A 24,569-nucleotide genomic window follows, 5' to 3' on the forward strand; every position below is an offset into this window, starting at 1 on the left:
TGAATGCTTCCGGGTTCCAGAAACACGAGCCACCTCATACTCTAGCACTGTCCCTTAGGGAGGCCTGCAAAAAACCGCGCTTATCAAATTTGAATATTTGGACTCGGGGATGGATAGAAGGGGAGGTCAGAAACTGCGAAACTCCAAGGGGCCCGCCTGCACAGCCCTTCTTCCATTATAGCATTAGTTGACTCCCAGTAAAATCGGCTGTCTGGGAGGCAGTCTCCCTCGCAGGGTGTCCAGTGACCCTTTCTCTGGGAACCCTCTCTCTTTGTCAAAGCAGCCTGCGCCTTCCCTGTTCAAATTGCAAACTCTGGGCCCTTCAGTCCTTCTCGCTATGAGGCTGGGGGCAGGTCAAATGTGAGAACATCTGGGTCCCTCAAGGCTGAACCAGAAGTGGGGTACGGGTGTAGGTGGGCGAGGAACGAGAAGCGGGAAACGAAAGTGGAAAGATAGGATTCCCAGCGCCGCCGCCCAGGACGAGCTTTCAGTCCCTAGGAGCCCAGCACACCATCGCCTCGCACGGGGTAGGTCTCTGGGAAGGCCTGGGGCAGAGAGTCACGTAGGGTAAAACTGGAAGGACGCCGAGAGGAGGGGGAGAGCGGCGGTGGCGCCGGGTGAGGTCAGTTAAGGACGCTGCCCTGGTCCCGCCCCTACGGCGTCTGTGCCAATCGGAAGTCGCTCAGTCCCTCAACATCACCCTCCCCTGCACTTCAGCCTCGGGCGCCAAGACGCTCAAAGCGGCGAGGCCGAAGCTCTGAGATACGGTTTCCAAAACCAATCAGAGCGCTGCTCTCGGAACGGGGCGGAACCCCCCAAAAAAGGCGGGAGCGAAAGAAAGCGGCTTCCCCCGCCACGCCCCTCCCCGCGGCAGCGAATCGGGAGAGCCCGCCCGCTGCGCCCGCTCTAGCTCCGCCCGAGTACACGCCAGCCTTGCCTTCACCGCGCGTGCGCAGAGCGATCACACAGCGCGCCCGCCCGAGGAGGCCTCCGCTCCCTGCCCTGGCAGGGGGGGCCCGCATCCAGAGGACAGAAGCGGGTCACAGAAACCGCTTTCCCTCCACCACTTGCTGGAACCTGGGAGGGAATGATTAGGCCCTAGGGATGGAGGGATCAGAGGAAACATCTCCAAATTACCATTTTCCCGACTGCCCGCGTCTTCCCCCACAGGACTTAAGAGGCGCCCCTGTGTCTCCAGTCTAGGGTCTAAATTCAAATGAGGTGTATAGGCGAGGCAGCAGGAAGATGCCAAGTCAAACACAGAAATGGATGAGATGGACACTCTGCAAACCTGGCCTACCCCTGCCCCAAGTTTGGGTGCAAGGGGCTGTGACAGCCACAACCAAAGCAGCAAGGGAACTGGCGCTGGAAAGGAGGCAATCCCATGGTCAACTCCAGGGGGATAGGGGGATGCAAGGAGAACCCGTACTGGGGAGCCAAGGTAGCCCTTGGGACAGTGCCTAAGGCTGCACAGCCATGTTCCCAGCTCTTGCATCTGCTGTTTTAACCAGGGGCCACCTTCCTCCATCAGGTGGGTTACTTATGAAATAGTCTCCTTTGGCCTAAAGCAGCTAGAGGTTAGAAGTTATTGTGTGCCCCTACTTTCTAGACACCCACCAAAAGGGATGTAAGCCCAGGAAATAGAGAGGGAAGGTGACCCTGAAGCAGAGATGGGGCTACTTGAAGGCCCCAGGAGGAAGGAGAAAGGAAATGGGAGAAGAGTATTATGTCATATTAAATATTTATTGTTCTGCAGACTGACCTTGGAGTACCTCTCAAGCCAGGAGGGGGACTGGTTAGTGTTCAAGTTGCTGAGATCTTAGGTCAAAAAGCTACAGACATCACTTTGGGGAAACAAATGACTTGGAGAGAGTCTCCCTTTGCCACCAATTCCAAGAGTTGAGGCTTCACACCTCGGGACATAGTGACAACAGTTGAGTGAACCAGAGATTGAGGCAGTGAAGGTTTTACTGGAGGAAGAGAATAGAGCCTTGGTTTTGGGGGTTTTTTTTGGGGGGAAGAGGTGACAAAATTGGGAAAATGATAAAGGTCAGTTTGGAAGCCCAGGGGCGGGTGGTCCTGGGAAACCCGAAGATACTGGGAGATTCAGAAAGCTAAGGGGACCCAGCTTACCCACCTGAGGCAAGGTCCTGGGAATGAAGGCAGAGTGGGGCAAGTCAAAGGGAGAACTGGAAGGGTTTGAGATGGGGTATAGGAGTCCCTGGTAGATCCCACGGTCCGGCACATCAGAAGTTGGGCTTGTGCTTCTTGAGCTCCACCATAAGGTGGTGAATGTTGATAAGTTCAGCCCGGGCAGGGAGAGCTCGGAGCTGGGGCTGAGACAGCACTCGGTGGAAGCGATGATAGAGCTGGATCAGCTGGGTCAATGCTCCCTGGTCAGAGAAAGTCAAGGAGGGGTCAGACTGTGGGGTAGTGCTAAGGAAGATGATTAAGAATCAGGTTAGGGCTCATCCAGAATTTGGGGCACAGCTGGTAATGGAATATCAAGGGTCTTCAACTGAACCCAGGGAAAAGAGGGGCAAAAAATAGTGATGGGAGTAGGGGCAGCTGGGAGTTGCAGGTCACCTGGATGATACTAGTTCCATTTCTGAAGTTGGTGAAACTCCGCATTACATCCTGACTCAGAGACTCCACTGATGATTTCCAGGAACTACCAAAGCCACGGATCAGCTGAGTAACCCGGGCTGATGGCAGGAGGAAAGAGACAGTGTCAGACAGGGACTAGGCTAAGTGATCTTCCGCCCCACGAAGTCCTCCCCGAGGCACATCCATCCTCACCATCCAATGCCTCTTTTCTGTTCTCCCAACCCATTCTTTCCTGCTCTACTTTGTCCCCATGTAATCCACATCCTCTCATTCTTCTTTTCCAGTCACCTTACCACTGACCCCATCACGACCACACCATCCTCATACCTTCTTCCCCTCGAAGTCGCTCAGCCTGTCCACGCTCAATCAAAGCCTCAGCCTCCTTCACAAATGCCACCAGACCCCCAAAAGGCGGAGACAGCAACTCTTCAATGAATTCCTGGAGAAACACACACACACAGAGTGTTCTGGTGTCAGCAGATTTTCCCAATTCTGGCATCATAACCAACTAAGTCCTTAGAACATTCCCACAGTAGAACAGCTCAGCTCTGGAAAGGTCATACAGTTTAAGAAACTGCTGGTCCCACAAGAGGTTAGGGAAATCTTTAAGGATCCCCCTCCTCAAAAACAAAAAACAAAAAAACAAAACAGAAACCAAACTTGAACTGAGAGCAGAGCAATAAGAAACTGGAGTCAGGGCTGGAACCAGAGGAATGGGCACTGGGAGAGGCAGAGCTACCAGAAGGCAAATGGCCATGGCAACACTGCCATCTAGAAACTGAGCCTGAGGCCAGCCTCGAGCGGGGAAGCTGAGCCTGGGTCTCTCGTGAGAGCCACAAAGAAGTGCTGAGGCAGACCCAGGTGGATGCATCTTTCAGCTGTTGCAAAAGCAGAGGCAAATCCTCTCACTCCCAATTTTGGCCTATGTGACTCCCCGATTAAGATCAATCAATGAACTCAAAGATTACCAGACACATAAGAAAGTAATGAGTCAGTATAGACAATAAGCAATGGACTTAGACCTCCAAAAACTGCCAACATTAGGACTGCCAGATACACAGCAGTTGCAGGTTCTTTATGAAATGTTCAAAGAAGTTAAAGATACAGACACAAACATGACCAATTAACAAGATTAGGAATAGAGAGACTTGAAATGGAATTTTTTAGAAATGGTTTAAAAGTAAAAAATGTTTAAATTTTTCAAAAGTTAACAGGCTAAATAGCATTTTAGAAATACCTGAAGAATGATACAGCGAATTGTAATGATAAGGGAATTGTAATTGAAGAAATGACTCAGAATGCAGCACAGAGGAGACGGAAAATTTTGAGACACTGAGAGGTATAGAAATCTAATTAATGGATCTAAGGCAGTGATCATTGATGGCTACTGACAAAAAGTGAGCCAAAAAGATATTATGTGCCCTGATGGAAGTACATACCACTACCTCTCAAATATCCTTGCAAAAAAATTCCAATTGGAATCTGACCAAGCCTTTCCATTTAACTACACATTTATGGGAAAAGAGGAACTGTTGACCCACATCAGGAAATGCAATCATCTACATCATCCTGCATGACACATGACTCAGTGACTCAGTTTCTTCCACAAATAAATTTAGAGAAATCTACAGATTAAAGAGACATACGTACGGACTGCATATGGGTCCTGATTTGAAACCTAAAAACCAATCATAACTGGGGGAATTTGAACACTAGCTTTTAAATGTAATAATTTTTTTTAAGTGTGATAACATTGTGGTTTATAAAACACATTCTGATACAGATGAAGTGATGATAATGTATAGGATTTAATTCAAGAGCTGGGAGGAGAGGGCACGGGAAGAGGATGAGCAATGGGTGTTAATACAGAGATGAAACAAAACTTTGATTTCTGATGGTACCAGGGGTTCACTGTGCTATTCTCTATATTAGCAAATACATTTGAAATTTCCCACAATAAAAAGCAAACTTTTTTTTTTTTTAATGGAAGAGGGGAATTAAAACAAAAACAAACACAAAAACAAAAAAACCCCAACCCAGATAGTAATATCTGGTAGAGTAAAAGTGAAACTTTTATTCCACTTAAAAATAAAGTCTTCCAGGGGCAGCCGGATGGCTCAGTTGGTTAGAGCACGAGCTCTGAACAACAGGGTTGCCGGTTTGATTCCCACATGGGGCAAGCTGCGCCCTCCACAACTAGACGGAAGACAACGAGCTGCCACTGAGCTGCCGGAGGGGCAACCGAATGGCTCAGTTGGTTAGAGCACGAGCTCTGAACAACAAGGTTGCCGGTTCAATTCCGGCATGGGGTGGTGGGCTCGCCCCCTGCAACTAAAATTGAAAACGGTGACTGGACTTGGAGCTGAGCTGCACCCTCCACAACTAGATTGAAGGACAATGACTTGGAGCTGATGGGCCCTGGAAAAATACATGTTCACCAATATTCCCCAATAAAATTTAAAAAAAAAAAAAAGGCTACATACTGTTAGGATTCCAACTCTATGACATTCTGGAAAAGGCAAAACTTTAAAAAAAAATAAATGAATAAACTACTTCCATTTAAATACACAATCTTTTTCTACTCTTCCCATAACAAATCCACTTATTTCCACTGAGGTTAACTAATATGAGACTAGGGAGACATCCCCAAGAATGATCTTTCTATAAACAAGGCATTTTTATGTGATGTGATTTTGGATAAAGATTAAACAACTGTAAATTTAGTACCTATGCTTTCTTCTATGTATTTTATTGTTTCAGGTCTTATATTTAGGTCCATATTTAGGTCTTATATTTAGATCCATTTTGCGTTAATTTTGGTATATGGTGACAGATGGCAATCTAGTTTCATTCTTTTGCAAGTGGCTTTCCAATTTTTGCCAGCACCATTTATTGAAAAGGTTTTCTTTTTTCCATTGTATGTTTCTGGCTCCTTTGTTGAAAATTATTTGCCCATATACATGTGGGTTTATTTCTGGTTCGGAATCCTGTTCCATTGCTCTGTGTGTCTGTTTTTCTGCCAATACCACGCTGTTTTTACTATTACCACTTTGAAGTATAAATTGAATTCAGGGAGTGTGATACCTTCAGTCTTGTTCCTTTCTCTCAGGACTGCTTTGGCTACTTGGGGTCTTTTTGTGGTTCCATACAAATCTGATGATTTTTTTGTTCTATTTCTTTAAACGATGCTATTGGGATTTTGATGGGGATTCATTAAAGCTGTATATTGCTTTGGTCTTACAGAGCATTTTATGAATTTGACCTCTAAGGCAAGGGAAGTAAAAGCAAAAATAAATGAACGGGACTGTATCAAACTAAAAAGCTTCTGCACAGCAAAAAAAAACAAAACAAAAAAACAAAAAAAAACAAACAACCATCAACAAAATAAAGAGGCAACCAAACGAAAGGGAGAAAATATTTGCAAACACCTCTGAGATGGGGCTAATATTCAAAATATATAAAGAACTCATACAACTCAACAACAACAACAAAACGATCCAATTTAAAAATGGGCAGAGGACCTGAACAGACACTTTTCCCAAGAAGACATACAAATATATGAAAAGATGCTTAACTTCACTAGCTATTAGGGAAACACAAATCAAAACCACAATGAGATACCACCTCACACCTGTTAGAATGGCTGTCATCAACAAGACAAGTAATTAGAAGTGTTGGAGAGGCTGTGGAGAAAAGGAAACCCTCATACACTGCTGGTGGGAATGTAAACTGGTACAGTCACTATGGAAAATAGTATGGAGGTTTCTCAAAAAATTATGAACAGAATTATCATACGACCCAGCAATCCCTCTTCTGGGTATCTACCTGAAAATTTTGAAAACATTTATTCATAAAGTTGTATGTTCCCTTATGATCATTGCAACATTATTCACGGCGGCCAAGACATTGAAACAACTGAAGTGTCCTTCGATAAATGATTGGATAAAGAAGATGTGGGCTATATACAATGGACTACTACTCAGCCATTTAAAAAGATGAAATAATGCTATTTGCAACAACACGGATGGGTCTTGAGATCATTATGCTAAGTGAAATAAGTTAGACAGGAAAAGTCGAGAACCATATGATTTCACTCATATGTGGGATATAAAACTGAAAGCAACAAATGAACAAAACAAATAAACCAACAAAAACTCATAGACACAGACAACAGTATAGTGGTTACCGAACGGAAACGGGGGTGAGGGGAGATAGAAGAGGGAAAAGGGGGTCAAATATATGGTGATGGAAGGAGAACTGACTCTGGGTGGTGAACACACAATGCAATATACAGATGATGTATTATAAAATTGTATGCTTGAAATCTATACAATTTTATTAACCAATCTCACTCCAATAAATTTGATAAAATTTTTAAAAAGATTGAACAACCAAATGCAGCCTATTACAATTGCCTAAATGCAATAACCTACGGTATACATGCTCTTAACAACATAACAGTGGGGGCCCAGAGAGTGGAGTGCAAAGGGAAGTTCAGCTAACAGAGATGGGCTGTCCTAGCACGGTAGCCATGAGTCACATGAGCTACTGATCACTCGAAACGTGGTTCATCCTAACTGAAATGTGCAATAAGCATAACATACACACCAGGCTTCAGAAACTTCATATGGGAAAAAAATTTTTAATAAATCATTACTCATTTTTTTGTTGATTATTTGTTGAAATGATATTTTTGATATAGTGGTTTAAATAAAATATATTATTAAATTCTTTTCACCTGTTTCTTTTTCATGTTTAAAATGTAGCTACCAGAGGGGCGGCCAGTTAGCTCAGTTGGTTAGAGGGGCGGCCAGTTAGCTCAGTTGGTTAGAGCGTTGTGCTTTAACAACAAGGTTGCCACTTTGATCCCCACGTGGGCCATTGTGAGCTGCGCCCTCAACAACTACTTGACCTGGAACTGATGGGTTCTGGAAAAACACACTTAAATAAATTTTTTTTTTAAAGTTAAGAAAAAATGTAGCTACTAGAAAATTTTTAATTACTTAAGTGACTCATATTGTGCATTATATTTCTATTGGACAACACTGGTCTAGACTTGGCCTAAACTTTAAGCTCTCTGTCCAGCAAAAGAGAATGTCCTCATAGCAGAAGAGCGGCCAGAGGGGAACAGTGCACACTGGGCTTTAGCTAGCAATCCTTCCCACACAATATGCAGCCCGAGCAGCAGCCCACAAAAAGGACGGGGAGCACCGATGACAGCTGGCTCCCCACCCTGGCAAATTCCAGGGCAGCTTGGCTGCTCTCAGCAGAGCCCACTGGTTTAAGTGCATCTCCTGGACCAGAGGATCTAGCAAATTGCACTTCTGAAGGTAGAGCTGCCCGTTCTTTAACTGGGCAGGTGAGGACAATGGTTTCCTTTGTCCTGACATGTTTATTTTACTAAAAAGAGAGAACAGAATGGGAAAGTTTAAACTACAACTAATCAGACCCCAAAAGAAGAAAGAATGGAGGAAAAGCAATGTTTCAAAAGATACTCACTGTGAATTTTCCCAAATTAATGAAAAAATTGATTCAAAGACCCAAGAAACACAAGATACCAAAATATAACTAAAGAGATAATCCACATCTAGACTTCAGAATACTAAGAGAAAAAGGGACTCTAAGAGCAGTAACAGAGAATAGACTGCCCTCAAAAGGACAATAATTAGACCAGCAGACTTCTCCACAGCAATAATTTAAGCTAAAAGTGGAAAATCATCCTCTAAATGTTGACAGAAAATAACTGTCAACTTAAAATTTGACAGTAAGCCAGCAAAACTATATTTTCCTGACATTTATATAAAAACAAAAACGAGGTTTACTACCAATAAATTTTCACAAAGGAATTTCTAAAAAAGTTGCTTCAAGAAGAAGGAAAATGATCCCCAAAAAGATCCTAAAAAGATCATCTGAGTTTTAAAAAGGAATGGTGAGCAAATAAACCGAGAAACATTCATGGAAATTGAAATAAAAAGTATCGCTATAAAATGGCAACAAGTGAAATAGGACCGAAATAAAATGCTGGTCAATAATTAGCATGAAAGGAAGAAGGAGGAGTGACAGGAGCATTAAAGCATTTAACATGTTTTAAAGTTCATATGTTGTTTGAGAAGAGGGGTTAAATATTAAGTTTAGATGTTAAGCTAAATATGCAATGTAAAATTTAAAGGATAAGTTCTAAAAGAAGGGAGTACAAAAATCCAAACAATTAGAGAGAAAAATAATGTAGTAAAAAAAATAAAGGCAAGAAGCACAAATGACACAAGGCAAACAGAAAATGAAAGATGGTAGAAACAAGTCCAAATGTAACATTAATCATAACAAATATAAATGGATTAAAATTATAAAAGGCAGAGATAATTCAATTGGATTTTTTAAAAAATTCAAGCTATGTGCTATTTACAAAATATTTAAAAAGTGAAAACTTAAAATTCTGAAAGTAAAAGAATGGAAATAAACAGGCAAATATTAACCAAAATAAAGTTGGCAGAGCTATGTTAATATCAGACGTAATAGGCTTTAAGACAAAATTATTAGGGCTAAGGTGGGTCATTATACAGCGTCAAATACTTCAAGTCACCAGTAAGAGCCACCGATTCTAAACTTTTAAGAATTTAGGTAAACTAAGCTGCAACTATATAAAGCAAAATCTGATAGAATTGCAGGGAAAAGTGACAAATCTATGAATTTCAAAACATCTCTCTCAATAACTGATAGTAGGCAAAAAAATAATCAATGAAGATATAGATGATGTGAATAACACAATAAAAAAGCTGGATCACCACACCTGACAATTAAAGAACACAGATTCTTCTCAAACACACAAAAGTTGATCATGTACCAGGCCACAGCAAATCTAAATTTCAAAGAATCGGTCCCAAAAAAAGACATTCTCCATCCACAATGCAATTTAGACATTAATAACAAAAAGATAAATAAGAAAACTACTTTTTGGAAATTTAAAAACACTCCTCCAAAAATCTCACGGATCAAAGAAGAAATAATTGAAATATAAACATTCTTAGAACTGAATGACAACAAAAATGTTACCTATTCGAACCTACTGAATTAAAAAAAAAAGGAGTACTGAGACAGAATTTCATAGTTTTAGATCTTCCCAGATGCTTTTGCTGGCAAGTTCTATGAAACTTTCAAGGAAGAGATCATTTCAAATTCTCTCAGAATAAAAAAAGAAAAGAAGAAACAGTTCCTCCCACCTCCTTCTATCAATCCACTATGACTTTGGTAGCAAAACTACACAAGGACAGTACAAGAAAAGAAAATCACAGGCCAATCTCACCTATGCACAGAGCAAACATTCTAAGTGAATTAGACCAAACCCAGAATGGTTTAACATTCTAAAATCTACAAATGTCATATACCATATAATAGATTAAAAAAATACTTCCAACAGTTGCAGAAAAAGCATACACTCTTGACTAAAAGTTCAATACCCATTCATGATTAAAAAAAATAGTTTAACTCTTGGCATAGGAGGGATTGAAAGGAATTTTCATAACTGGACAAAAGGTATCTATAAGAAAATCTACAACATTACTCTTAATGGGAAACGATTAAATCATCCCTTTTAAAATTAGGAAAAGATAGGGTTCTCACTATCACCACTTTTAGTCAATTATTTATCTTTCTACTGGAGGTACTAGTGTAGTAAGAGAATAAGGACATAGAAATGAAAAACATAAGGATTTGAAAGAAAGAACTAAAACTGACATAATTCATAGATGATGAATGCCTACATAGAAACACACACATTCAAATATCCAGAAATACTATTAGAAATAATAATTTAGGAAGGTGGCTGGCTATGTGGTCAATATACAAAAATCAAGAGCATTTCTATACACCAATTCAAACAAGAAAATTTCTTTTTCAAAAGATCACAGTTATATAAAATAGTCACAGGGAAGTAAAGTACAGCATACGGAATATAGTCAATAAAATAGTAATAACTACACATGGTGCCAGTTAGATACTAGACTTATTGGGGGAATTACTTCGTAAATTATATAAATGTTTAACCATTACGCTATACACCTGAAACTAATATAAAATAATATTGAATGTCAACAGTAATTGAAAAATTAAACAATAAAAATTTAAAAAAGATAATAACGGTTTAAAGAACAAATTCAAAAATAGTGTAAAAAGTCTAATTAGAGAGAAAGAACTATAATCATTATTCCTAGTATTATTCGTAAATAAATGTAGATTTATTCCTAATAGTAATAACTACAATAATAACTCCTAGCACCTAGAGATTAAAAGGAATTTTCTTAACCTGATAAAGGGCATCTACAAGATCCTACAACTACAGTACTCCTAATGGGGAAGTGATGAAAGCATTCATTTTACAATCAGGAACAGGAAAAGGGTTCTCCCTATTACCCTTCTATTCAATTATCCGACATTGTCATAGAGGTCCTAGCCAGAAAAGTAAGAGACCAAAGATGGAAGAAATTGAAGGCGAAGGATTAGAAAGAATTTATTTATTCCTAGTAGGACTAAATCTACATATTATACCTACCTAGGAATAACTCTAACAAAAGATTTGCAATGTCTTTGTGCTGAAAATTATAAAAGATTGTCAAAAGACATTAAAGAATATCTTTAAAAAAGGACAGGAAGTGTCAGTGTCATAAAGTGTCAATTCTTTCAAACTGATCTAAATCAATCAATGCAGCAATTCCAATCACAATCCTTAATAGGTTTTATGGATGTGAAAATTTAAAAGCTGATTGTAAAATTTATAGGGAAAATCAAAAGGCCAATAAGACTCAAGATACTGATGAAAAAGAAGGCAGGAGAATGTGCCCTATAAAGCATAGTAATTAAAACTGTATTGTGGGACGGTCAGTTAGCTCAGTTGGTTAGAGCGCAGTGCTCCTAACACCCAGGTTGCCAGTTCGATCCCTGCGTGGGCCACTTTGAGCTGCGCCCTCCTTAAAAAACTGTACTGCAGGGCACACAAATTGATCACTGGCACAAAATAAAGGCGAGATGCACATCTCTGTGGAGTTTTGCTGTGTGACACAGACAGTACTGCCCATCAAGCAGGGAAAGACAGTTTCCATAAATGGTTCTGAGCCAATCGTTATCCACATAGAAACCATTAAATTCGATTCCTCCCTCACATCATACACAAAAATCAATTCTAGGTAAATTTATGACTTAGAAGTAAAAAAGCAACATTCTACAATATTAAGAAGAAAATGGAGTATAATATTTTTCTGACCTTGGAGGAATAAGGGATTTCTTAAACAAGATACAAAAATAAAGAAAAGATTTATAAATTCAATCATATTACAACTAGGAATTTCTGTTCCTCAAACGACAACATAAAACAGAGATAAAACACATAATGAAAGATCCCTGCAACCTAAATAATCAATAAAAGATTAGTATATAGAATATATAAAGAACCCTCATAAATAAAAAAAACCACAAGCGACCCAATTTTTAAAATGTCAAATGCCATGACAGACATTTTACAGAAAAGAAAAATTTGTATGGCTACTTAGTATTTGAAATGATGCTCAATCTCATTAGTAATCAGAAAAATGCACATCAAGACCCCAACGAGTATCTACCAGAAAAGTAAAGATAGTCTGATAATACCATGCGTTGGAGAAAATATGGCTCACTGAGAATTCTTACATATTACAGGTGAGGAATAAATTGGTACATCCACTTAGGAACACAATTTGGCATCATCTCATAAAGTTGAATACTGGCATACCCTATATTGTGTGCAAGCCTGCCCCTATTGCCAGGAGAAACTTTTGAGAAAACTTACCTATTTCTATGTGCACTAAAAGACCTAACTGTTCGTAAAATAATGCTCACAGTAGCAAAAAAATGGAAATAATCCAAATGTCACATAGTAATGTTATACAATAGTGAAAAAGAATGAGTGCAGCCATATGTAATAAATAACATAACAATATTAGAAAAATTATGCATGAAAAATCCTGTGATTCTGCTTTTATGACACTCACCAACAAAACTAAACAATTACTGTTTTGGTATACTTACACATTTTATTAAAAGGATGATAAACACAGTATTTAGGTCAACAGGTGCCTCCATGTGAGAGGCGGAGAGATGGAGTGAGGAGGAATTCATACTTTGATCTTGTTTATTGTCAAGGTGTGTTGTGGATTCATGGATGTTTATATAATTTTAAAAAACACAAAATAAAATAAAATAGACCAATAACGACAGCCTGTTGTGAACCAAGAGTTATAATTCCAATTCTATGTACCTGGAGACCACAGGCACACACACGCGCACCGAACTGAAAACAGCACACAAGACTGCCCCTTTCCTTTTCCCCACACCCTACCTGTGTCCGAGCATTGAGCAGCTGCTGGAAACTCTCCACCTCTTTGCTGTCATCGGCAGCCCGCTCCTAAGGGAAAACAAAGGGAAAACTCAAGTTTGGGGAGACGCCGCCCCTCACTTCAGGATATCCCCTTGCCTCCACATTTACCGTACTTAGCCAGACATTGTGCCGGTCTCCAGAACAAACCACCGAACGGACCCACATAAACCCTGCCCTCAGAGCCCGCAGAGCAGTGGGGGACCCGAATTCTCCGGTAGGCAAAGGGAGGAAGGGGTGCGTTACCATCAGCACACCCAGCATCATGTCGTAATTGTTGATCAGAAACACAAGCTGCTCCTTCCTTGAGGAGAACTCAGCGGCCACGCGGAGGACAAAGTTCTCCACTTCCACCTGCAAAGGCCGAAAGGCGGAGAGACAGGCAGGGAAGGGCACTGCCGCGCTTCACAGCGCAGCCCGCCCGGCAGCCCGGCTGTGGGCCGCCCGCCCACGCCCCTCACCTGGAGCTGCCCCAGCAGGTGCAGCGTCCGTTCACTAGGAATGGTCTGGTTGATGCTGACAAGCGCAGAGGAGAACTCTGCGTATCGGCGTGTGATCTGGGAGAAAGGAGGCGGAAGAAAAACCACACCAAAGCTGTGGCCCAGCGAGCACAGCCGCCCAGCACCGCTGCCGCGCGCGGGCCGACCAACCCGTGGGACTCCTGCCCTCAACTCCACAAACAGGGCCCGACCCGAGTGTACCACTCCAGGCTGCCCCTCACAGTGGGGCTAAACATCCCACCAGGCCCAACACACCCGTGAACCTGGCCCCTCTCCCCAGTAAATCCCAGAGCGCTGCCCTTCCTCACATAGTGGGGCCGAGTATCCAGTCCCCCGAGGCGCTGAGGGTCAGTGCTTCGAACACTCTGGACATTCATCTCCAGGATGAGCTCAAACCGTGGCCACAATAAGGCAAGCACCTGTTCCCAGTACCTGTGGACTCAACCAGCGTCAGTGGTCAGTTGGCCAGGAAGGTCAGGGTCTGGGGTGGGGACTGCGAGGGGTGGCTCTTGCTGTTAGGTTAGGGCCTGTGTGTGGGAAACCTGCCCAACACTGGGGCATCCTTCAGATTAACCACGGATGGCGGGAGGTGCTAGCACTGAGTGTGAGAGGTGCGTGGGCAGCACCAGCACTGCCTCCAGGTAGATGAATGGGGACAGGGTCAAAAAGACAGTAGGAGCCCAAGGATCGGGGCAGGGTCATGTAAGAGCAAGAGTTCAAGGCCAGCAGGCCATCAGGGACCAGGACTCAGTGACCTGTCCAGGGCGGGAACATCCCTCTTTGCTGCAATGTTGCGGAACCGGAGAACGATGTGGATACAGAGAAAAACAGCGATGGCATCGTAGCAGTCAGTGAGATAGGACTCCAGGTGCTTCTGTGATTCAGGAACAGGCAGAGGGTTGGGTGTTACTTTGTCCTTCCCAGTGGAAAGACAAATGTGCTCCTTTGGGATGTAGCACTGGGAAGGAGGGAGGGGAGAGAGAAATCTAAAAGGGAAATGCCCCCTCCTTCCCTGTGCGCTGGCCACTCAGGTGGTCAAGACGCTTTGCTCACCAGGATCTATGATCACAGCAGAATTCAGGACTGAGCCCCAAGGTTTAGGGGCCCCTCAGTTTTCAGGTGCTATTGTCTAGGTGTGGATCAGCAGCAGGGGCAGCCTTGGGGACCCCAAGCTTTGAGGGTTTCGTGGGGAGTCATCTGTGAGCATGAGGCTTGGACATTTTAGAATGAGGGTGTCCTGGTTTCAATACCACCAGAGCTATGAGCTTCCTACAGTGCCAAGGGGACCGGGGACACGGGGTCTAAGCACAGGAGCTGGGGGTCTTACCAAAGTCATGGTGAGCGTACGGTGCATGACAGCATGGAAGAGGTCGAGTGCGGCCGGGCCAGACACAACAAAGAATTCACAGATGAAAAGATATTCCCGGCAGGAATTGTCTAGGAGGGCATAGTGCTGGCTGCGGAAGAGGGCCTCAAACGGATACTAGGATGGGGGGTAAAGAAGAGAGACAGAGGGATGGACCCCGACACTGACTCCCCATGGATATGGCTGGGAAATCGGCAAACGTGGGTGTTGAGACCCTTCCCATCTAACCCAAGTCCAGGCTGTGAAAGAGCATCCTGAATGGGTACGGAAATGGGGGGAGAGAAGGGGTACAAGAGAAAAGCCCGCCCCACCTGCTGTTGCTACCCCTGCATACACCTCCAGAACTGCCTCACGACATGTCACTCTGCTCAGCCCGTCTCTCCCCGCTACGTGCCCTTACGTCAACGGTCCCAACCCTCTCCACAGCACAGAACACTAGGGAGACAGACTGGAAAAGGCCACTCCCAGGTCTCAGGGGACTCACAGGGGCCTGGGAGTGGGACGGTCTGGCTTTCCCACCCACGCTCAGCATCCCCCTCATGACTGAAGTTTGTTCCTCCTCCTACCCTCTGTTCTCCCCGCTGGGCAGTGTGGGGCACCAGGATGGGGGCCTCCAGTTCAGTGGGGGAGATGACAGAGCCACGGGTCCCCAGGGTGAAGATGGTGTTTCTGCTGCGCAGGGATGGCTTTGAAAAGAATCGTGAAGGGTCAGAGTTAGGGAAAACAGTAAGTGCATAGCTGTGACTGAAGATCAAAAATTCAGTACCTCTGGAGCCTCCAGCAGCCGGACAGCCTGGTACCCCTTTCCTACTTCACCTAATACCTGTGAATGGGCTTCAGGGAGCCTCTACACCTCTGACATCACAGGCAAAACTAAGTGTCAAAACGCTTTTTTCTGGGGAGCACGGCCATAGCCTTCATCCCATTCTCAAAGGTGTTGGTCCCACAGAAAAAGGTAAGCAGCAGCGTCTTGGAGGCTCTAGGATATCTTTCTTTGCTGTATCTTCCACGCCCATTAGATCGTCTTTCTCAGCGACTTCCTCATACTAGAGAAACAAGAAGAGAACTGGTAACCACCTCTCCCCACAGCACGATGGAACACTGTTTTCCCACTGCTCCCCTTGCCCAGCGTAGCCCCTCCTCCCAGCCCAGGTGCTCAGCTATGCCTCTCCCTCCTTGGTCTCACCTGCACCTTCATGAGCCGTCCCAGGTAAGAGCGGTAGTAGGATAGGTACATCTTGCTCAGCGTCTCCACATATTCATCCCTGATCTCCTTCGCTGTTGCTCTTTCATTGCCCAGCAGGAACTGATAGAAGAACCTGGAAGGGCCAGGGACCTGTCAGTTTCTCTGCCTACCTAAGGAGCCAGACACCACACGTGGCTGCTCAAAGCTCAGAGGCCATCCTTCCCATGGTGACCTGTACTTCAGCAGGGCCGTCTGGGGGATCTGATAGTTGGTCATTGGTTTTCTGAAGGAATAAATCTTCTGAAGGATGAACTCTCGGATCTTCGTCACTGCCTAGACATGGGGGAGCAAACACAGGGCATGAGGCTGCAACCTTCTTACTGTTTGGGAGGCATTAGGGGAAGTGACAGCTCTTAAATGTAGGAAGAGGAATGGTGGAGAATACCTCTTCAGTGTTTTTTTAAAGATTCTCAGGGGAGCCCAGAGATGTGAGGATGTGCTCTGCCAGGCAAAGGTAGGGTGAAGTTCTTGGGGACAGGCTACAATGAACTCAGCCAGGAAAACCCAGGGGGAAGGTGTTGGGGAGGCTGGTTCTGCAGTCTCTAGGGTATCCCCCCGCCCCTCACCTTGATCCGGAGCCGGTCAAGCACACCTCTGACGTCTGCACAAGCCGCTGTGCCTCTGGCCTCCTGCTCTCGGACTGCAGCTGCCTTGGCATCCAGTTCCTGCAGCTGTTCCAGGAACCTGGGCTCTGTCACTGGTGCCTCCAGAATTGCCCTGGGTAGCAGGACGGGGTGGGACGGGTTAGGAGGGAGACCCAGACATCCCTACACTCCAAATCATATCACTTACATCCAGCCTCTGTCCCCTTGCCCTTCTTACACTGTACCATACAGTCAGGATATACATACAGAGTTTTCTATTCCTGGACCCCCGCTTCCCACATAAGCCTTGGACCCCCTCACTACATGCCTGACCCTGGACGATTCCTAGTCTTTGATGCCTAAAGCATGCATCAAGGTTAGAAACAGTTGTCAACCCAACCATCAGTTTCTGGATGACACTTGATAACCTGGAGTCAGGAAACCCATGTGGTAAATAGGTTAGGTCACCCCAGCCTATCTACCTGCTATAGACATTGTGACCTTTCAAACTGGTAACTCACGTGACCAGAGCAGAGGGCACTACCAGGCCATCGACAAGCTCCCCGAGTTTCCCCCGAACTGCCTGGCGGTTTCGAAGCCGAATGTTCATGGCTCCTGACTGTTCCTGCAGTGTCCGGATCTCAGAGCTGATGGAGCTCAGGTCACTCTGGAAAGCTCCCAACATCTGCTCCATGCGCTGGGGGGAAAGGCAGAAGATGTTGCTGGAGTGTCACAGGGTAGGTAGGGGACACGTGGGACACCTAAGCACATTGGTGAAGTCCCCAGTATCTATCAGTCCAGGAGGGTAGCAGGTGATGAGGGAAGAGATACCCCAAAGGTCACTAGCAAATAACATTAGTTACAACTATAACAACAAAAGGCTGCTGAGGTCATCCTGGAAGTGATTCTAACTGTCTCCACCTAAGGTTGATGACCTAAAGAGTGGCACCAAAGACCATGATCTGGTTCAAGGTTATTAGAGATCACAGGTCATGCTTACTAACCTCAAGGACAGCATCGCAGGCTGTGATCTGGTTGTGCAGAGATGCTATGTTCTCACTCTCTTGGATATCTGACCCACAGAAAGTCAAGGAGGCTCACCATGAAAATGGAGATCCTCAGGCCTTCAGGACCTCTTCAATTTCGCCCTGAGGTGACAGAAGCCTCAGAGAGAAGATGTCATCCCCAGTTAGGCTGTCTGCATCATGCTCCACAAAATCCCCATTTTAATAATACCACCCTTTTCCTCTGCTGGAGGATACAATCTCGAATGGATTTCTGTTCAATCTGCTGTAGCTCCAGCTCAACCTGCTTTGAATAGTGACGGAGATCCACACCCTGGGAGAACATAAACAGGTCAGGAGGAAGTCACAGTGAAGGGACACTGGAACAGAATCAATGAAGGACCAGAAGGTAAGACATCAGGGTGGCATTATAAGTACAAGAAACTGTTTCCTTTTTTTTTTCTTTAAAAAGGTGTGGGCAGGGGGTGGCGTGGCAGATTAGTATAGCAGAAAGACTTACCGTTTTAAGAGCTTCCTTTACTAACTCATCCTCCAGATTTGCCTGAATGTGAACTGGAAATAGAAGTGTATTATAAGGGTTCAGTTCCATAATGCCCTCTGCCCGCACTGAACATCTGCACACCAACCCCTGCCTCATTACTTCCAGCCCCCATGCCGCTCAGATTATAGACGCTCTGCATCCAGTGCCATCACTTACCATCCACTTCATCCAGGATAAATTCATCAGAGGTAATGTCCAACTCTCCAAGCTGCAATGGCTCCTGAAGACCAGGACCACCCCCCTGGAGAGGGATAAATTAATGAGAAAGGATACACGGAAAGAGGGGGAGAACACAATATAATGGGATAATCGCCAATACTTCAAGGGGGAGAGGGGAACTTTTACTGGGGAGCCATAGGTGCTGAGTCAAAAACTTCCAAGAGTCTCACCTTGTACCCAATCTACTACTTGGGGCTGAAGTGTAGGGACTACGACAAGGAGCCATACAACCCACAAAGAGAATGAAGATGTCCAACTGAGAAAAATTAGGAGTTGGAGAGGACAGAGCAGAACTTGCAGTTGAATTTAGGAGTCCCCAAACTCCTGCTATCTTAGGTGTTATATCACAATCTCTCTAGGGAGCTCCAGCCTTTCTAGAACTGTCAGCTAACACCCAATAGTTACTTGGAGGCCTGGTTCCATCTTAAATATACTCATTCATGGACTCATAACCAACAACCTATATGGTAGGTCTTATTATTTTCTTCACCTTATAAGGTAGGTATGTAAAGCGATGGCACAGAGAAGCTAGTTAACGTGCCCAAGGACACAGCATGTAAGTAGCAGAACTAGAATTAGAACAGAGGCAATCGGGCTCCAGAGGCCATACTCTTAACCTTCACACTGCACTGCTTTTCTATGCTGTCTCATAATCTGGAGGTTAACTGAAATTGTGTCCTGGGAAGCTGAGTTTCCAGCATTCTGGCCCCAGGGAGGGGTATGGAGAGGACCTCCGGTAGCAGCCAAGCTCCCACTCTTGCAAAAACCCAGCCCAGATCTTTCTGACGCAAGGACGACCGGACAAAATCCCGGAGAAACAGCCCGGCGTTCTCACCAGCGGGCCCTCCTCCTCCTCCACATCTGAAGCCCCGGCCCGCAATACCAGCTCCCGGGCAGCTGCCGCCATGGTGGCAGCGGCAGCCATTCCGCGCAGCCTCACTTCCGGCAGCTGTCAGTCGCCGCAAGTCCGTTTCCCGGAGGGAACTACAAGTCTTAGAGTGTCTTGCACAGCGCGAAATCGTTCCCAGATATTTGCGTTAAAGCTCTAACCACTTCACTCGAGTACAAATGGGAAATGGAAGTCTTAAGCACAATCTCGCCCGGAACCTTCGCTGCTCTCTAACCCCAAAAGTTTACGAACTGTAAATAGACGCGGAACCGGAAGTTGTGACGACTAATTTAGACTCTCAGAAGTCTAGTGGACTAGGGCATAAACTGTTTCCGGAAGCGCTTCACTAAGGTAGTCCCGCCTCTTCCTCCTGATAACTATATAAGACTATTACGTCACTACCGCTCTCTTTTCCACAGGAGGCCTGCACGCCGCCACTGGGGCTGCCGCCATGGTAAGGCTCGAATCCGTCCGGGGATCCGGCGACATCCGGACCGGGGCAGGGAAGGTCTGCTATCAGCGGACCGAGAACACCCTGGTTTGGGGCCTGCAACTTTCTGTGTGGAACCTTGGATCGCGCCCCGGGAAGGAACGACTAAAGACATCCAGTTCCGGGGAGTGGGGCCAGAGGAACAGTCACTCCCCGGGCGCTCAAAAACGGCGAAAGGCTTGGGCGCGTTTGGGGACCTCCGGCCTCCGCCACTCAGAGTGTACTTTTGGGAAAAGGCAGGAGATTTGTCCTCTCCCAGAGGTTGCATTTCCCCAAGTCCAAACACTTCATGTTCCTGCTGTCTGCAGGTCTAAGGAGTTTGCTGTGTTGTGAAAGCCTGACGAGGGACCATTGCTCCCTGTGTGACAAGTTGAACGTTCCTGTTTGAGGTTATGAGTTGATGGTCGTTCACGGTGTCTGCTTTCTCCCCCAATCTCTATCAGTCTCTAGTGATCCCTGAGAAGTTCCAGCACATTTTGCGAGTACTCAACACCAATATCGATGGGCGGCGGAAAATAGCCTTTGCCATCACTGCAATTAAGGTAAAGTAGGGTAAGGAGTGGAGAGCATAAATGAAACTTAGGTTGTAAAGACTTAAGCTGTAAGTGAGGCAAGGTTGAGGAAACAAGTCCCAACCAAATCACTTCAGCTGCTGGGTGAAAAAGAGAATCGCTAATACTCATAACTCTTTCCCACATTTACCCCAGAAGGTAAGTAAGGAAAGCCAGGGAATGGTCTCAGGTCAAGCCAGCATACTTCGCCAGGGGGGTGGGCAGTGGGTTTGGTTATCTCCCTGAATTCACTAGAATTTTCTGGGACCATCATCTTGAGATCATCCTGGATTTGGTTTCTGCCCACCTCCCTCACTGCATTATAACAGCAACCTTTCCCGTGAAATTTCTAAGCCCTGTAAATAGGATAACTGTTCATCTTAAGGGGTGAGTAGAAATGCCACCAGATTCCAAGTGTGAAGAAACCTGTAGTTGGGAGGTGGGAGGGATGTCACTTCATGATCAGGACATTTACTCCAAAGCCAGCAGTGGAAGTCATTGCCCCTTTCTGGTTGAAGCAGGAACCAAGTACCTGGCTCATGACATGAAATACGTTGGTGACTGCAAGCTTGGGTATCTCCTTTCACCAACCTAATGAACTCTTGGCCTTCCACATGGGTACACTTTTTTTTTCCTTTGCTGTTTTGAATAGGTGTAATTAGGAATGGAAATGGCTGCATAATTTCCTTTCCTACCACATTTGGGTCAGGGATAGTCCTCTTGCTCACAGTCCCAGCTTCTAGTGCATGGTAAGTGCTCATTCAGTGTTAGGGAAGGGATGTTACCAGGGATACTGTTGCCGGGCTTGAAAGAATTTTGAAGGTAACTATGATATAGACAAGTTGTTCGTTCAAAACTAAATCCTAGCTTCATCATATCCCCTTGATTTTTAATTCTGTACTGTAGGAAGCACAGCTTTGATTTGTTCTTCATTGGTATATAAGAAGATTGCTTCCTCCTGTTATGCTGTAAAACTAGTAAGGCAGTTTAAAATACAGCATCTTTTTCAAGGGTTGCCATGAGACAAGTGAGATGAATATAAAAGGTGATCGTGGTTCATGGGATACTTCTGTTAAATTCTGTCTCTTCAGAATTCATTTGTTTTATATGTTATTTTAAATAAATGTCACAACTTTTGTGGTCAAAACAATTTAACCAAAGCAGTTTCAGGTACTGAATTAACATTGTGATAAGTCTCTTATTACTGAGAAAGGTTACTCCTATAGATAAGTCCTGAGGTTTTTGCTGATTTTGTTAAGAGCCAGCAAAGGCAGCTAGCTCTTCCTCTGGTGAGAGAACTAAAGCTTGGAGGTGGTCTTTTGTGAAGGATTCAGAATAGGGAAAGTTGCAGGGGGTAATGGCTGGCCAAGTGTGGGGAGAGGTACCTCAAAAGATGGGGCTAAAGAAGTGGAAAGCAAGGTTAATGGGACAGGGAAGGGTGAAGAATGGAAGTCGACACAAGCAGGAGAGGATGTTGAGAGATAATAAAGGTCCTTCGAATAAGTTCTGATTGTTTTGTTTCCACTGGTAGACCTTTGCTGTGGTTATTCTTTTAAGGCTGGCTGGTCTTCTGTTCTTCCTCTAAATCAGTGATAATGGCCATCTGTGGAGTATTTGGAAACATGGGAAGGAGGGAGGTTGGAGTTGGTTACAATGACTAGGAAGTACCCACATAAGGAATGCTTGTCCTGCCAAAATGCCAGTGCCCCTGTGAGTGACACTGCTCTAAATTCTGAGTAATACTAAGTTGGTATCAGCTCTTCTATTATGTAGTCCAGGACCTTGGACTACAAAGATGAGTATGGGTCCCTTGTAGTAGACTCTTCTGGGGGGAGAAAGTAGAGGTGTCCTTGGTAGAGAAAGGGGCATCTGGGGGATCAAACTTAGGAAATTGGCAAGCCATTACCTAGTCAGTAAACAGGGCTTTCAAAAAAGCTTGACAACTTTCCAAAAACTTGATTATGGAAAATTTTAAACATGTAAAAGTAAAAAAAGAAAATTATTGATTTAGACCCGGTGGATGTATCATCTAGCTAAAAATTAGAAATCTTTAATCTACACTTTCCTATCCGCGCATATTTTAAAGTAAATCTCAGACATAGCACAGCACTTATTTAAATTTGAGAGGCTTAGACCCTAATCTCTTCTGAACCAACCTGATCATTTGTTTCCTAGGTCCTTTTCTTACAGAGGAAATAACATCCCTTTATTTCCTGGGGCTATTGTAACAGGTTACCACAGACTTGACTTAAAACAACAGAACCATACTCTCAGTTCTGGAGGCCAGACATCCAAAATCAAGGTGTTAGCAGGGCCGTGCTTCCTCTGAAGGCTCTAGGAATCTTACTGCCTGTCCTGTCTTCTGGTGGTAACCAGCATTCCTTGGCGTTCCTGGTCTTAATAGCTGCATCTTATAGCTCATAGCTGGGGTGTCTTGGCCTTTATCACATGGTCCTCCCTCTGTCTTTGTCCTCTCCTTTTGTAAGGACAGCAGTCATTAAGCCATCCCTAATCCAGTATAACATTCTAACTGATCATCTTTTCAAAGGTTCTATTTTCAAATAAGGTCACATTCTGAGATATTGGATGGAAAGACGGTGAAGGTGGTGGGAGGACACTAACCCAGCCCACCATCACTGTCCAGATCTGGTTCATGAGCTCAGGTGTCAGGGAGCCACCAGTGGATGCATTAGTTTCTTGAGTTTGATTTGTGCAGTTAGCTCCCTAGGGCCTGGTCATTTCTGAGTACTGACAAAATCGAGTTTATGGTCTCGGAATACTGATCAGGGGGCTGCAGTGGCCTGTCCAAAGAATCACGACCTTTAGAGATTGCAGGCAACTGACAGACCTACCATTTGGTGAACCCTGTGAACCAGAAGACCCTAATCTTGCTGCTTTGAGGGCCAGGCCCTTTGCCCTCCACAATGCGGAGCTCAGAAGGTGCCGTTCTCGGGTGCCACTAGTGTCTTAACAGCCAGCATTTATTCACAACTGTATTTTCTGGGCAATGTAAAAGAAAAGATGGTGGTTTCAAGAGGCTATCTATTCCCAGTTCTCTGGTCCAGCCCTGCTCCTGAACAAAACTTGCTCCTTTCTGCTTAACGATTAGGCTTCATATCCGAAAAGTGGGTGAGGCATGGGTGATGTGGGAATGTATAAAGCACTAGGTTATAGGTTATAGGTTATTGCAGACTATCTTTGTGTGCCTTTTGGATAATGGGGTTATAAAGAAAACCAAAAAACACACAGACCTAATTCCAAAACCTCTCCTCAGGGTGTCGGGCGAAGGTATGCTCACGTGGTGTTGAGGAAAGCAGACATTGACCTCACCAAGAGGGCAGGAGAGCTCACTGAGGATGAGGTAGGACAAGGAAAGGGAGGGGGGGGGCTGGGCCTGCCTCCGAGGGGGCCGTCGGGGTCTGACCCTTGTCCTGCCTGCCAGGTGGAACGTGTGATCACCATTATGCAGAATCCACGCCAGTACAAGATTCCAGACTGGTTCTTGAACAGACAGAAGGATGTGAAGGACGGCAAATACAGCCAGGTGTGTATTGAGATGAAAGGTTAAAGGAAGGCAGGGTGGCCAGTTAGGATTGCTCATAGGCGGTTGGGGGGATAAAACAAACATCCTTCACCCTCTTCTGAATCCAGGTCCTGGCCAATGGTCTGGACAACAAGCTCCGTGAAGACCTGGAGCGACTGAAGAAAATTCGGGCCCACAGAGGGCTGCGCCACTTCTGGGGGTGAGTCAGGGTGGGGTCTCCTCCCTTCCTGCCCCTAGACTCCCAGAGATTTCTCATGCTCTTTTCCTGAAACCTTTCCTGTAACGCACATGACCTGTGATCCTTCTTTTCTCACTTGCAGACTTCGTGTTCGAGGCCAGCACACCAAGACCACCGGCCGCCGAGGCCGCACTGTGGGTGTGTCTAAGAAGAAATAGATCTGTAGGCCTTGTCTGTTAATAAATAGTTTATACACCTATGGCTTTCTTCTTTGATTTTCTTCATGGGGATACTGATAGGGAATGTTTATCAAGCAGGGCCCTGTTGGTCATTTCCCCAACTGACGTCCCCACACAGCTGCCCAAACGTCCTAGGGTTTGATTAAAACAATGGTGTTCACTCCCTTCCCAATGGATTCTTTATTTAATGG

The 24,569-nt window shown here is 44.9% G+C and overlaps 2 protein-coding genes across 3 annotated transcripts; one reads left to right on the plus strand and one right to left on the minus strand.

Moving 5' to 3' along the window:
* Positions 1 to 1,720: 1,720 nt before the first annotated feature.
* Positions 1,721 to 19,644, minus strand: VPS52 (VPS52 subunit of GARP complex). The gene is made up of 20 exons (XM_033098781.1): positions 19,323 to 19,644; positions 18,425 to 18,509; positions 18,227 to 18,279; positions 17,965 to 18,040; positions 17,707 to 17,774; positions 17,224 to 17,399; positions 16,685 to 16,835; positions 16,291 to 16,391; positions 16,059 to 16,191; positions 15,861 to 15,918; positions 15,439 to 15,572; positions 14,834 to 14,989; positions 14,262 to 14,380; positions 13,815 to 13,938; positions 13,468 to 13,563; positions 13,253 to 13,360; positions 12,971 to 13,036; positions 2,935 to 3,046; positions 2,587 to 2,705; positions 1,721 to 2,393 (listed from the first exon to the last, which is right to left on the minus strand). Exons 1-20 carry the CDS (start codon positions 19,410 to 19,412, stop codon positions 2,247 to 2,249), a joined length of 2,172 nt encoding a protein of 723 aa, XP_032954672.1. The 5' UTR covers positions 19,413 to 19,644; the 3' UTR covers positions 1,721 to 2,246.
* RPS18 (ribosomal protein S18) lies at positions 19,390 to 24,398 on the plus strand. 2 transcript variants are annotated; one of them, XM_033098818.1, is made up of 6 exons: positions 19,390 to 19,395; positions 20,310 to 20,408; positions 23,692 to 23,778; positions 23,860 to 23,961; positions 24,069 to 24,160; positions 24,282 to 24,398. In XM_033098818.1, the coding sequence occupies exons 1-6, from the start codon at positions 19,393 to 19,395 to the stop codon at positions 24,355 to 24,357; spliced, it is 459 nt and encodes a 152-aa protein (XP_032954709.1). In that variant the 5' UTR covers positions 19,390 to 19,392; the 3' UTR covers positions 24,358 to 24,398. The 2 variants fall into 2 exon arrangements, with proteins under 2 accessions (XP_032954709.1, XP_032954700.1); XM_033098809.1 differs by lacking the exon at positions 19,390 to 19,395 and adding an exon at positions 19,734 to 19,830.
* Positions 24,399 to 24,569: the final 171 nt, after the last annotated feature.

This window comes from Rhinolophus ferrumequinum, chromosome 3 (assembly GCF_004115265.2).
Source record: "Rhinolophus ferrumequinum isolate MPI-CBG mRhiFer1 chromosome 3, mRhiFer1_v1.p, whole genome shotgun sequence".
NCBI classification, from domain to species: Eukaryota; Metazoa; Chordata; class Mammalia; order Chiroptera; family Rhinolophidae; genus Rhinolophus; species Rhinolophus ferrumequinum.